This window comes from Equus quagga, unplaced genomic scaffold, assembly GCF_021613505.1.
Source record: "Equus quagga isolate Etosha38 unplaced genomic scaffold, UCLA_HA_Equagga_1.0 153_RagTag, whole genome shotgun sequence".
Taxonomy (NCBI): domain Eukaryota; kingdom Metazoa; phylum Chordata; class Mammalia; order Perissodactyla; family Equidae; genus Equus; species Equus quagga.
The window spans coordinates 8000222-8014494 of NW_025796915.1; the positions used below are offsets into that span (position 1 = coordinate 8000222).

Here is a 14273-nt window from a genome sequence, read left to right on the forward strand (position 1 = left end):
AGAAACCTATCCATGTTCACATGTTACACATCTTCTGGAGAACAAATGAAATGTCAAAAAAGCCAATTTACTTTCATTAATAAACTTCACAATTTATTAATGAGGAACAACTAACCTTACAACTTGCCTAAATTTTACAACATACAATATCAACCTAATATAAAACTAAAAAGCTTCTTTTAGGAAAAAAACCTTATGTACCTTTATTATTTATTTGATTAATGCTTCAGGTACAACAGAAACTGGAGAAATGCTAATTAACACTGTGAAATTATGTACTGACAGCTTGAGTCTTCAGAACTAGGAATTACCCTAAGGCTTTATATAAATTTTTAAGGAGAGATCAAGTAGAAACTACAACTATAACTTCAGTGAAAAGGTACGTTCCCTCTAGCTGAAACATGTAACCAAATAAGAAAAAAAAAGCAGCAGCAAAAAAGAATGTCAGGTAGTAACAAATGCCACTTGTACTGATAATATGGAATTAAATTTTCTATCACATGAAAGAGATTCAGCAGCAAAAAGCCCCAAAACTTCATGATGCTATAGTATCTTTTCTAGGTAGATGATATCATATTGTTCCTGCCAACCCTTCAAAGTACTACCTAACTCCAACTATTGATATATATTGCATTACACTGACGTTCTGTCAAATGCTTTTTTGAAAGCCTTCAAAACTGTCTAGCAAATTCACAGGACATTTTCTCCGTAATTAAGATGTGTATATATATATATATATATATATATATATATATATATATATATATATAATGTACCCATTAAGTGTCCTTTACACCAATATCTAGATAACTTCTCTATAAAGTTTAACAAATGCTAAATGCAGTGATTACCCTGAGGTAGGTAAGATGTTACAATATAGTTCACTTTGCTTATTTCCTTCAACCATTGCACAAGCTCTTTTTTTAATATATATTATTTTTTCTTTTTTCAAAAATTGAGCTATAATTGACATATAACATTGTGATAGTTTAAGGTGTACAATTACAGACATTTACATACTGCAATATGATCACCACTGTAGATTCAGCTAATACTAGCTCTCCTATTTATTTTCTTTGAAGACATATTTCTAACATTTCTCAATAGCAACTAATAATACAAATGAATCCCCAAAACAATAAGAGTTGAATTAAAAACTAGTGATTGAAAAACAATCTAAGAAGTTATATTCCGGGCTTTGGAAAAGAACACTTTTCTTTCAGTCTTTCATTTCAAAAAGAAGGTCTCCAACTTATGGATCTTACCTGGTAGACCTTCAAATCATTGAAGACACTGTGCTCTTTCTGAGGTTTGAAAGGGTTCCCTGGAAGAGCACTCTGCCCTCCTCAGGTGCTATATACCTGCAACCACATTTCCCCCTCTCCCACAGCTGGAGACTTCTTTCACAGTTCACTGTAAACACGCTGGTGTCTACCATACTTCCCTAGTAGGCTACACTTTCCACAAACACACAAAAACAAAATATCTTCAACACTCTCTTCAAAAAGGGGGACAAAACAGGCAAGGCCCAAGGTACACTGGAAGTAAAATATTTATTTTATTTTTTTCAGTGAGGAAGATTGTTGCTGAGCTAACATCTGTGCCAATCATCCTCTATTTTGTATGTAGGATGCCACTATAGCAAGGCTTGATGAGAGGTGTGCAAGTCCCTGTCCTGGATCTGAACTGGTGAACCGCAGGCTGCCAAAGCGGAGCATGTGGCGGAAGTAAACTACTTTGCCACTGGGCTGGCTCCCGAAGTAAAATATTTTAAAGGATTTTTAAAACCTAACAGTGACATATTAATTAGACAAAGAAAAACAATATAACCTTGACAGATGTCAAAAAGGATACTGATAAAATTCAAAATCCATTTCTCACAAAGATATCCAGTAAAAGAGGAGTATAGGAATACATCATTGATATAATTAAGTTCTATCAAAAATTAATAGTCATTATAATACTTAATGTTGTGACACTAGTATTCTCATTAATCTAAGGAACAAGTCAAGTATGTTCACTAGCACTCTCATTATTTAACACTGTTCTGAAGGTTCACTCTCATTATTTAACATTGCTCTGGAGGTTCTCACCAGCACAACAGAACAAGAACCTATGGCATAAATATAAGGGTTACCATTATTTTTATGACGATACATCTCAAACCTAAAGCTGCCTACCCGGAAATACCAGGAAATCAACTAAAAAGCTATTGCTAACAAATATGAATTCACATGTTAAGTACACATTTAACTATAACTAGCTTTTAAATAAAGCCAATAATAAATAAATTCTTTAGAAAATATAATAGAAAAAAGATCTATTTACAATAGCAATAGTAACACAGTAATTAATAATATGGAAGATTTATAAGAAGAAATCTATTAGGTTACTGAGAAACATAAAAGAAGATTTGAATAAATGGAGAAACATACAGTTCCTGGAATGGGAACATTAAATATTGTAAATAAATTAATCCTCCCTAACTTATATACAAATTTAAAGCAATCTCATTCAAATTCCCAGAAAGATTTGGGGGAGTAATGCAGGGAAACACATCTCACTCTGTGTAATCACTTTTCCAACATTTCTACTCTCCTCAAAGGCCCTATTTCTTCTCTCACTCTCAGGAGACCTACCTCACTTCCTATCTCACAGACATAAGAGAAGTCATCAGATCAGAACTTACTCATCTCTTCAGTACCAATCACATACACTCATCCAATCCTTTTCTTCTTCCATTAACTAAAGAAGCTGTCCCTCCTACCTTCCATGACTTACTATGCAATTCACTACTGATTACTCTTTCTTCTTCCTTCTCTTGTATATTTAATCTCTTCCTCTCATCAAGAAGACACCAGCCCTGTTAAGATTCAGTGCTCTCATTGTCATGGCCTGGGTTCACTTCCTGGTCTATCTTATTGACCGTCATACTGTGGCAGCTGCATGTTGCTGTGATGCTGAAAGCTATGCCACTGGTATTTCAAATACAAGCAGGGTCACTCATGGTGGACAGGTTTCATAGGAACTTCCAGACTAAGACAGACTAGGAAGACAGGCTAGGAAGAAGGACCTGGCCACCCACTTCCGAAAAAACTGGCCATGAAAACCCTATGAATAGTAGCAGAGCATTGGCTGATACGGCATCGGAAGGTGTGAGAGGATGGTGCAAAAAGACCAGGCAGGGTTCAGCTCTGCTGTACAGAGAGTCACTAGGAATTGGAATCAAATCGATGACACTAACAACTCAAGAAGATACTTGCCTTCATCTTTTATACATGTTAAAGACTCTCTCATTAAAACAAACAAATAACTCTCATCTCACATTTCCCTCCAGCTCACCTTTCTCTCTTTCCAAAGCCACACTTGCAAAACTCACTATCTCCACTGCCTCACCACCTAGTCACAATCTGGCTTCTCCTCCTACCATCCACCAAAACAGCTCATGCTAAAGTCACCTTCGTGTTCCTAATTCAAAGGGTATTTTTTAGACTTCAACATACTTGACTTCTCAACATCTGTTCAATACTACTTACCATCTCTTTCCTTTTTGGAAACTCTTCCCTTGGCTTCTCATACCCACCCCCCGTTCTGCTCCATCTCTCTGGCACTATTTCCCCATGTCCTCTGCAGGTTCATTCTCTTCCACCCAGTATTAAATGTTATAGTTCCTCAAAATTAAGTCTTGGGCACTCTCTTCTTCCTACTTGATACATTCCCCTTAAACAACATCAGTCTTGCTCGTGCGGCTCCAATAACCAGCAATAAGCAGATAACTCACATTTTTCTCTCTAGCCCAAACTTATCCTTTAAGCCTATAGACCCAATTGCATATTCAGAACATCTCAAAGGCATCTCAAACTCAAAACCGTCAAAACTAAACTCATGATTTTCTCCATCTAGTCCTCCAACACTCCCTCCTCCAATGCAAACAAAATGCACCTAAACTCAGTCCTTTTTCAGTGTTTCCTCTATCTCAGTAACGTTATCATTTACCTTGTTACTGAAGCCAGAAACTAAGGAATCATCCTTGATATCTCCCTTTCTCTCAGCTCCTACTTCTAATCTATCACTTAGTCCCAGAGATCCACCTATTTACCTCCATTCTCACTGCCACCATTCTAGGCTAACACAGTATTTCTCTCACTAATAATAAAGCAATAGTTTGCTCCTAAGAGGCGACCTCTCTGCATGATTCTGGCCTCTGTCCAAGCTGTTTACCACTCCGGAGAGTGACTTTTTCTAAACAGAAATATGGCCCTGTAAATTTTCTGCTTAAAAAGGGAACATTCTTAACATTAACACTACCTCAAAGGCCCTGCAAGGTTTGGCCCGTTGTTACCTCTCTAGCCTCATCTTGCATATTGCTCTGCCCCAGTCTCCACACTCTTACCACAGTGGCTCCCTTTCAGTTTCTTGAAAAGAACCAGGCTCACTCCTGCCCCTGGGCTATTGAGCAGGTTGCTTCCTCTGAACCTTCTGCCTAAGTGAATTCTTCTACCCTTCTCTAGTTCTTGGCTCATCACTGCTTCCTCAGGGAAGCCCGGCCTGACCTTTCTCTAGTTCAAAATGCCCTTTAATATACTCTAAAATCACCACACACCTCTCTTTTATAGTACTTACATTAAGAAAGTTCACATTTTTGTGTGTGACCACCTGGCCCCTAGATCTCAGGCTCCAAAAGAGCAGGGACTTTTTTCTTGCTTCAGTACTGCTGGTTTTCAGTATAGTGCATGGCACAGAGTAAGCATTCAATAGATTTCAAATGAATTAGTGAATAGATACGAGCTCATATGACAAAACTGCAATAATCAAAAACATTCTGAAATTGTCCCATAAAAAGAATGCTAGGGGCCGGCCTGGTGGTGCAACAGTTAAGTGCGCATATTCTGCTTTGGCCGCCCTGGGTGTGCTGGTTTGGATCCCGGGTGCGGACATGGCACCGCTTGGCAAGCCATGCTGTGGTAGGCGTCCCACATATAAAGTAGAGGAAGATGGGCACGGATGTTAGCTCAGGGCCAGTCTTCCTCAGCAAAAAGAGGAGGATTGGCAGCAGATGTTAGCTCGAGGGCTAATCTTCCTCCAAAAAGAAAAAGAATGCTAGACTAAGAAACAATGTAGAAAAAGCTCAGAAACACACCTAGGATAAATAAAAATCAAATATATAATAATGGTGGCTTCTGAATCACCATTTATTTAGTTAATAGTGTTAGAACAACTGGGTGACTATTTAAAAGATGAAAGTAAATCTTTATTTCACACCACACATAAATTTATAATGGATTAAATATTTAAAAGTAAAACAAGAAACCTCGAAAGTCTAGAAGAAAATATAAACAAATATTTATGTAAGCTTAGGAGAGCAGATAGACTTAAGTATGGTAGGCTCTGAGGGGGAAAGACTATAAAGGAAAGAAAAACTGATTAAGATTTGGCTCCATAATAATTTAAATCTTCTACACATTAAAATTAAAATTTATTTCACGTAAATAAAAATAAAAGGCAAACAGGAAACAAATATTTGCAACATGTGAAAGAGGATTAAGTCTTAATATATGAAGAACTCATAAACCAATAATGAGAAAAACAGCAACAGAGAAACAGATGGATAATCTTCAACTGCAAGTAATCACAAACATAAAATATGTTCAATCTCAGTAATAATAAAAGGAGTACTAATTAAAGTATGGTGCCATTCTTTACCTATTAAAATTGGTAAAGATTTTAAAGAAGATAAAACTCAATGTTGACAGAGTATGGGTCAACAGGCACATGAATAAACACCGAAAGTTAGAGAATAAATTTGTACAACATCTTTTGGTAAGGCATCTGTCAATGTACACAAAATTTCTTAAAACTCTGTAAGCTTTTTGACTCAGCAATTCCACTTCTGGGAATTTACTCTAAGGAAATTATTACATATGTATGCAAAGCTATAGCTACTAGGATGGTCTTCAAAATGTTCTTTGAAATAGCAACCAAATCAGTAAATCAAATAAGTGCTCAACAATAGGGAATAGGCTACCTCATATTGGAATACGATGTAATCATTTAAAATCATGCAGATGAACATGGAATGACACAGGAAGACATTTGTGATAAATTGCTGAGTGAAAGGATCCGGTTATAAAACACTGGATACAATATGATCCCATGTTTTAAATGGGAACATGTTGAAAACTCATTGTAAAACAAAAATAAGTCCTTTTGCAACTCACTTTACAATATCATCTACATACAAGCTCAGGCAACCATGGAGATTAACCCTTCCCTGTAATACAAAAATCTGGTAGAAACAAAAATTTACTTACTCTTCCAATTTCTGCAGTCCAAGAAACAACAATGGTGTTTGGTACTGTTGTGGACAATCGAACAAGTGAGGTGATATTAATTGGTCGGCTGGGTCGCTTTGGTTCCACACCATTTTTAGTAGGTGGAAGATAACCCTAAGGATGAAATAAATTTATTTCTACTTATTATTTCAACCATCATTTTAAATTCCTAAAAAGAACCCCTACAAACTACATACTAGAAAATATGAATATTTTCATTAAAAAGTAGAGGAGTAAATATTCACAAGAGTTTCTTGTGTTTCTCTAAACAATCCTATAATCTCATTATAGTAAGTATGCAAAAAAGGATGTATAACTTAAAAATCTCTAAAATTTAAGAATTAGGATGAATTCATGAAGAGTCTGGATAAGTACATAAGGAATATTTTAAATGTGACCACTAACAGCCCCCACTCTCATCCTCTGTTTAAGGCATAGTATTCTTCAAGTCTCTATTTTACCACAGGCTTCCAGATTCACACTAATACAGTTGAGATTGTGTTGAAACAATTTCTCTCCCCAAAGTCCAGTACAACACTAAACGACCACACCCAACTCCAAGTCCTAGACTTTGTCCCCATAGCTAATGTCACAGCTGTTAATTGTACATACTTGGTACAAGTGTTTCACTCAGTCACATGAACATATATCCAAAATAAAGATGTTTTCTTAATGAAAAACTATGATTAACAACAGCTGTGATGACATTGGATAGCTATCTTGGCAATGTATTTAAAAAATAACTTTTAGAACTCACTGGAAGGCTGCAAGGTTTTGTATTCACTTTCACACAAAGATTGGGTGGGAAGTGATCTTCTTGTGGACAACTGGTTTCTGATAAACAAAACCTAAATGATAAAAGACAAGTTTAATTTCCTTTATTAAAGGATGATCTGATTAATATTTTTGCTCAATAGCTAATCTAAAAGATGGTCAGACTTAACAAGAACAAAAAAACTATTAAAACTAGACAATGATGAATAAGCATATTTAAACAGGTTTAATATAAATAATTCCATCAATGTAGAGTTTCAGTGATCACAGCTATCAACCTGCAGTTGTCTTCATAATATTTCCAATCATTTGTTTAAGCATGTTCTGAGGGGGGCAAGAAAAAAGACTCTGGAGCTGAATAAGCTTAATAAATTTTGAATCAAAAAATTAAGTTTCCTTAATACAGAACTTCTCAAGAGCTAGGCTACCATGCACTGTAACTTTTCAAAAGGGAGATATAATATACAGTTCTACCCAAACTTATTTGCCTATGAAACATTTTTTTGGCTCTCAGCAGAACATACTGAAAATACTGTCAAGCTCATCCCCAGGACCAAGTTCTGGCCTCTAAGCCAAGGTACGCCATCATTCCCTGAGAAATGACGATGGAGAATAACAACATCATTTATATTATAGCCACATGTATTTAGAATACTACTCTAGAAACTCATGAAAACATGTATTTCTAAATTAAAGGCATAATCTTTTGGGAAAAAGAAGGACAGCTACATAATTTATAAATTCTCACTCTTATATAGATCAAGAAATGAATTATTAATTTGCTATTTAAGACATCTATCCTTAATTACCTCCTATTCCCAATATATGGCTGAGGCTCATTCCACATTTACACAATGTTCACAATATATTTGAGTTACATGTTAAGAAGAACCCTATCTCTGGAATTCTGTGAAATATTCATCACGCACAAACATCTTTCCTCAACATCTGCGGTGCAGGGTCTTAACCTGCCGACTGAGATCTGTGTGTGGAAAGGGTCCACAAAATGGGACAATTTTCTACATAAAATTTTATGAGTACATATACATGTTCCTCTTTATGGGAAGACAATTTATTGCTTCCATCACATTCTCAAAGGGATCAGGGATCCATAAAAAGGTTAAGAATTACTAATCTAGAAAGATTTTCTAGAAATACACTTAGGAAACAGATGACAAAGCTCACAGGATCATTTCTAACCCCAGTAGAACCTTCTAGTACAGGCCAGTCTTTACACTGCAACAGTAAGAGGATGCCACAAAGTTTTTAATCAATTAGTCTAACGCAGTGACAAATTTAAAACATGGACCTTAGCTGCCTGAAGCTATAGGAAAAGAATAATTTATATGACAAGTAGACTCCTATTCAATTCAGTAAAAAAGCGAAAATCTAAACCACCCTAACAAATTAAAGGGAAAAAAAGAAAAAAGAGGGAACAATAGCAAAAAGTTTCTGTGAAGGAGTTCATGGGGGTGGGAAGAGGAACAGGTACATAAATGAAAACAGGCTAGGAATCTAATAGAGAAAACACCGACCCCAATTCTGACCAAATTACTTTCATGTTTTAGATAAAGATTTATAATTAGGATAGTAGCTAGGTATACACTCCTAACTTAAATAATACAATGGGACTGCAACGGGAGGTGGGGAGGGGTAGATGTCTAACAATTACCAAATATAATACAACACAGTTCTTTCTTCCTAAGATCTGGGATAAATCTGAATTATAAACGGCTAAATCATTTTTAACCAACAAGATTCCCTTGGAATCTCTGAATTAGAAAGTTGATCTATCTTAGGGAAAATACTCTTCCTTTAGAATGTGAACCACGCCCACTGCTGCTTTAAAGAATGCACATACATTAATATAAAATACTGAGGCTAGTAACTAGATCTTTGGTTCCAGAGCTATGGTTGTCAAATTTTTAGTCTTGGGATTCTTTCTTCAAATGAAAACTAACCCAAAGTCAAACATGCAGAAAAGATTAAAGCAGCACTACTTTGGTTCAGTGTGTGTGTTGGGGGGTGGAGGGCGTTGCATAGGGGAGGTGGAATGGTAGCCAGAGTGTAGACCCCTAAGGATGGCCCCAAGCATCAGTCTGAAAACCATTGTTTAAAGGATAATGTCACATACCAGTACAAACAAAATGTAAATTGTTGACGCAGGAAGTAAAAAAGATTACAGCAATATATAATCAGTTACGAAGGCATCATTTTTAAGTCCTTTAATTTATTCAGTCATTATCAGAGTCTGCCCCAACAGAGGATAAATTACCTTTTACATAGCAACATCTTTGTCAGTGCCTTCCAAAACAAAGAACTCAACTTCTCCTCTGCTTTCTCACTGTTTTTATCACACTATTTTTAAGCTTAGATCAGAGTTTTCACATTGTTCCACAAAGCACTGAGCAGGTGCTTTAATCTCTTTTCTGACCTCCTACTATATTTATAATTTGTACCTACAACTCAGTTTTTGGCAATTGAGACTGGGCTTTCTGTTGGACCTATCCCTCCCGCTCTCTGGGGAAAACAGCTGGCTAAAGAAAACAACTGTCTTGTATTTCCTCTTCTATCCCTACTGCAATAGGGACAATGGGAGGCACTTAGGCTCACACATGGACAGTCACTGAGTGAAGAGAGTAGCATAAGATGGTTTATATAAGGAAGAGAGAGACATATTGACATAAAATATTTCTTAGATACTCTTAGAAGAAATGGGCTAAGAAGAGAAATTATGGGGCAGCTGTGAATTCACATTGGAAAATTCCCATTCATCTTGCAAAACTATCAAGAAATGTCTCACAATGGAATCTAGATTTAAACTGACGATTTAAAACAGAGGACAAAGCAAATTAGAATATTTTGGTTTTTGTTTGTCCACGAGACACTGTAAACTTAACCTAAGTACTAGTTCCTTATCCCAGAAGTTTGCCACTCATGGATCAGGCCTTTGCTTTCATAAAACTTGGTATTTCTAAAGAGCTGACTACTGTGATCTTTAAATGCATCATTAGCTGGAGCTTCTCAACTAATTGAGGGTAACCAAAATGAAGAAATGTGGTTAGATATATGGTACATGACTTGCTACATCAAAATCTAAATTCTATAAAAATTAGGGTATTTCGTAACAGGAGAAGTTTTTTCCTCATTCAAACATCTGAACCCAATACTTTCAATATACTTATTGGAAATTAGGTAGATTTTTTTTCAAGTCTTTAAGGAATATTAACTTTTAAACTTTGGATATATATTGTAGTCAATACTCTACCTTAACTGGACCTGCACTGTGAAGTCACATTTGGTCCCAGAAATATCCCTACAAAAGACAGAATAAGAGCTACAATTATTTTAAAAACATGCACATGAAAAGTGATTCAAGGACACTGTTACTCCAGAAAGTCTTTCAAACTGTCAGAGATAAAACTGTTCTTAGAGTAACTAACACTTTAATAGTATTTTCAATATTAATACTGGCACGACACTAATACTCACCCAATAACTGTTCTAAAAAAAATCACTTATTATAAACAAGACTAGATTCAAAGACCAAAATGCAAGTTACACGTGAAGACAACTTACATGGAACTACTGATCTGCTGCACTTGTTGTGGTGTCAATGCAAATGCAAAACAGGTTTCTCGAAAGCGCTGACTGTTGTCTGATGCTAAAGGAGAAAAGAATTATACTTTTAATTGCCTTCAAATTCATCAATAGAGAGCACAACAGCAAAAAAAACCCCAAACCATTCACATGTCTTTAATTAACTGGGATGTATTCTGGAGTTTAGATGCCAAGGCAATTAAAGCCCTGAAAAATAAAAACGTGCCAGTTGTCATATAACAGAAATAGGCAAAAAAATGGCTAATTCCAGAAGATACATCAGGATTCAAATTCAGAAAACACATGAAGAAACACTAATAAAAAACTATCTAATCATATAAACGTTTGCATCTAAAAAGCACACTTGAAGGGGCCGACCCGGTGGCGCAGCGGTTAAGTTCACATGTTCTGCTTCTCAGCGGCCCAGGGTTCGCTATTTCGGATCCCGGGTGTGGGCATGGCACCACTTGGCAAAAGCCATGCTGTGGTAGGTGTCTCACATATAAAGTAAAGGAAGATGGGCACAGATGATAAGCTCAGGGCCAGTCTTCCTCAGCAAAAAAGAGGAGGATTGGCAGTAGTTAGCTCAAGGTTAATCTTCCTCAAAAAAATAAATAAAAAATAAATAAAAAATAAAAAGCACACTTGATATTAGTTTTACTTTAACTAGAATAATATAAAGCCATTTAAAGATATATAGTTTCAGAGCAAAGTAACAAACATACATGCCATAAGATCTGCACAGGTGAGATGACATTTGGTCTTTAAGGGAAATTAAGAATTTTACCATCTTCCATGTAACCATATCATGTAAGTTTTATACAATAAATATCATAGTTTCTCCTATGCTTAGATGACTTGACTTCAAAATTTGCCTGTGGTCACCACTTAAAAGAAGAAAAATAAAGAAAGGAAGGAAGAGAAAAGAGAGGAAGGGAAGGAGAGAAAGGCAGGTGAGGGGAGAGAACAGAGCAAGAGAACAGGAAGGCAAGCACAAGTCAGTGTAGAGCAGACTCCTACAGTAAGCTGCTGTGAGCAACAACAGCTCCGCTGGCTTTTAATACACCTGATGTATATTTAAAAAATCAGTGGTCAATATCCTTGTTCACTAGTGTTTCCTTAGGGCTTGGCACAAAGAAGCACTGAATGACTGCTTGTTGAATGAATCAAAGAATATGAAAATTAAGAAATAGCAGATTAAACTATTTAACCTGTACTTTTCCATGCTAATTTTCTAGGGGGAAAAATTACTACAAGTTATTACCAAGGAAATTCTGGCCTGTAGGTCACTTAAACTGCTGCAGAAAAAGTAACCGAACTTGATCATCTCTTGCTTAAACTGGGTTTGATCCTAATTGCAAGCAACACTTCCACTGCAACTACCACCAAACCGCAGTATGTCATGGTGAGAAATCTGTACAAATGTATGAGTGTGAGGGAAAAAATGGAAAAGAGCACTGCTGATCTACAATTTCATCTCAATACAGGAGCATCTTTTAAATGCTAGATTTGTGTTTCTGCTTTGTGATCTTGGCCGGTTTTTCTTAAGTACTCTATCCCCAAGAAATAATTACTAAATAGAAACTTGTCTTCATTGTGAAGTATCAGCCTGGTAAATGGCCGATAACCAACGACCAGAATGTAGAAAAGCAGACAGTTTCCTCTGTCAGGCAATGCAAGTAACTCCTTTGCTTCTCAGAGCATATATCTTTATAAAGATTTTAGTCCAGTAGGCTTAGCCTAATTTAGATTTCTGGCTCCATTCTAAAACAGTACTAAAATAACTTCCCATGTACAAAAATTCATATTACTCTCTAGGCAAAACTTCAGATTCATTTTAGAATATATGAGTACAGTAAGTTTTAGACATACACATGTAGATTTAGATAGAGAAGATACGATTAAAATAATGAGGAAGTTTCTTGTGCCACACATAGAAATCAGGTTTATTACTTAATAATAACCCCTATTTACACCCTCTTTTATATAGAGATTGTAACACTCATAGGGTTATTACTATTTATCTGGAAAAGCACCTTTCATACTATGTGGTATTCAGGTTTAATTTCTGCTAAGAATGCCAGTGAAGAATTTATAGTTTTGGTCTTAGATAACAGACTATATAAAAACTTTTCTGAAGTGAATTAAGCTATCATTATCCCTTTCAGAAAAATTCAGGCTAAACAGAATCATAAAATCTTCATACTGAAAAAGGAGTCTTACAAATCACCCAGGACAATGATCTCCAGCACTGGGGGTATGCACCTCTGTGGGCACACAAGACAACCCACAGGGATGCAGGAAAAAATATCTACCTACCTGTAAAATAGAAGTTTTAAAAAGTTGAGATTTTACACAAAATCTAAAATCTAATTTATGAGAATATCTAAAATTTTATGTAAACCCTTAACTTCTTTAACTTTTATTTTTTGTGTGTTGTGTGATATATATAATATTAGTATAATAGCTTAATATATTTAGCAGATATATGTATGGCATATGCTAGATTATTTTGCTGAGAGGTGCATGTAATCAAATAAGTCTGCAGACCATTAATCTAGAGTTCAACCTTCCTTTCAATCCTTCCATTCATACTTTGTTTGAACCCTTTTAGAGATGGGTTCTTACCCTTTAAGAGTGGCTATCACCTTCTCAGGCAGAAGACGGCTGGCGATAAACAGTTTAACTGAAGAAAACTTGCAGCCCTATAGAGGGTAGCAAAGTTCAGTGGAAAGAGATGAGATCATACAGACTTGGATTCCAAACTGGTTTTGCCACTTATTTGCCATGTGACCTTAGGTACTTATCCACTCTGAGGCTGTTTCCTCCAATATTTAAACATAAACACATACACACACACAAACCTTCATAGGTTATTTTGAAGAATATAAATGAGGTAAGATAAAACAACCAAGAATTTCCTTTTCTGTCCCCTTTCCTCGTTATGCCCTTATACCGAATCAAAAAATATGCTGTTAAATTCCATCCATTGATGTCATACAGCATATCTAGTGACAACCATTCTCCAAATGTTTTAAACAGCATTAATGTACCCCTCTCTCTCCATCAACTCTTCCCACTGTATTTCAGGTGAGATCTCAGAATTACTTACCACCCTGATCTTTCTCCTCTGAACATACTCCAGCTTGTCACAGCCTTACAGTGACAGCCAGAACTAGACACACTGCGTCACAGCATATACTATTTGTTCAAAATATTTGCTGCCCCTCTGTACTGGCCCATTCCCAGAGGAGGATCACACTTCCGGTGCTACTGACATTAGCCTTGGCCAGTGAAATGCGAGCAGAAGTATACCACCTCCAAGCAGACCTTTAAGAACTATCCTTTCGTATCACCATCTTCCTTTCGGGTCTCCCTGGATTCTAGAATGAAGAGAACACAGAGCAGAGCCACAGCCAATCTGTAGCTAATAAGTAACATAAGCAAGAAATAAACCTTAGCTGTTCGCCATTGAGATTTATAGTTGCGTGTAAGCTAATATATTATTCCAGATGTGATGTAACTAGAAGAGTATTTCTATCAACAACTACCATCTACTATTGTTAA

At 36.1% G+C, this 14273-nt stretch overlaps 1 protein-coding gene across 2 annotated transcripts in view; it reads right to left on the reverse strand.

The window, feature by feature from the left end:
- The window catches only part of LOC124233080 (E3 SUMO-protein ligase PIAS1), a 112850-nt gene that overhangs the window by 31656 nt on the left and 66921 nt on the right, over window positions 1-14273 (reverse strand). For both annotated transcript variants that reach the window (XM_046650178.1, XM_046650179.1), the window contains exons 3-6: window positions 10686-10770; window positions 10375-10422; window positions 7090-7180; window positions 6312-6446 (exon numbers count right to left, since the gene is read on the reverse strand). In XM_046650178.1, the coding sequence (XP_046506134.1) occupies window positions 6312-6446; window positions 7090-7180; window positions 10375-10422; window positions 10686-10770 (359 nt within the window). The remainder of the gene's footprint in view (window positions 1-6311; window positions 6447-7089; window positions 7181-10374; window positions 10423-10685; window positions 10771-14273) is intronic.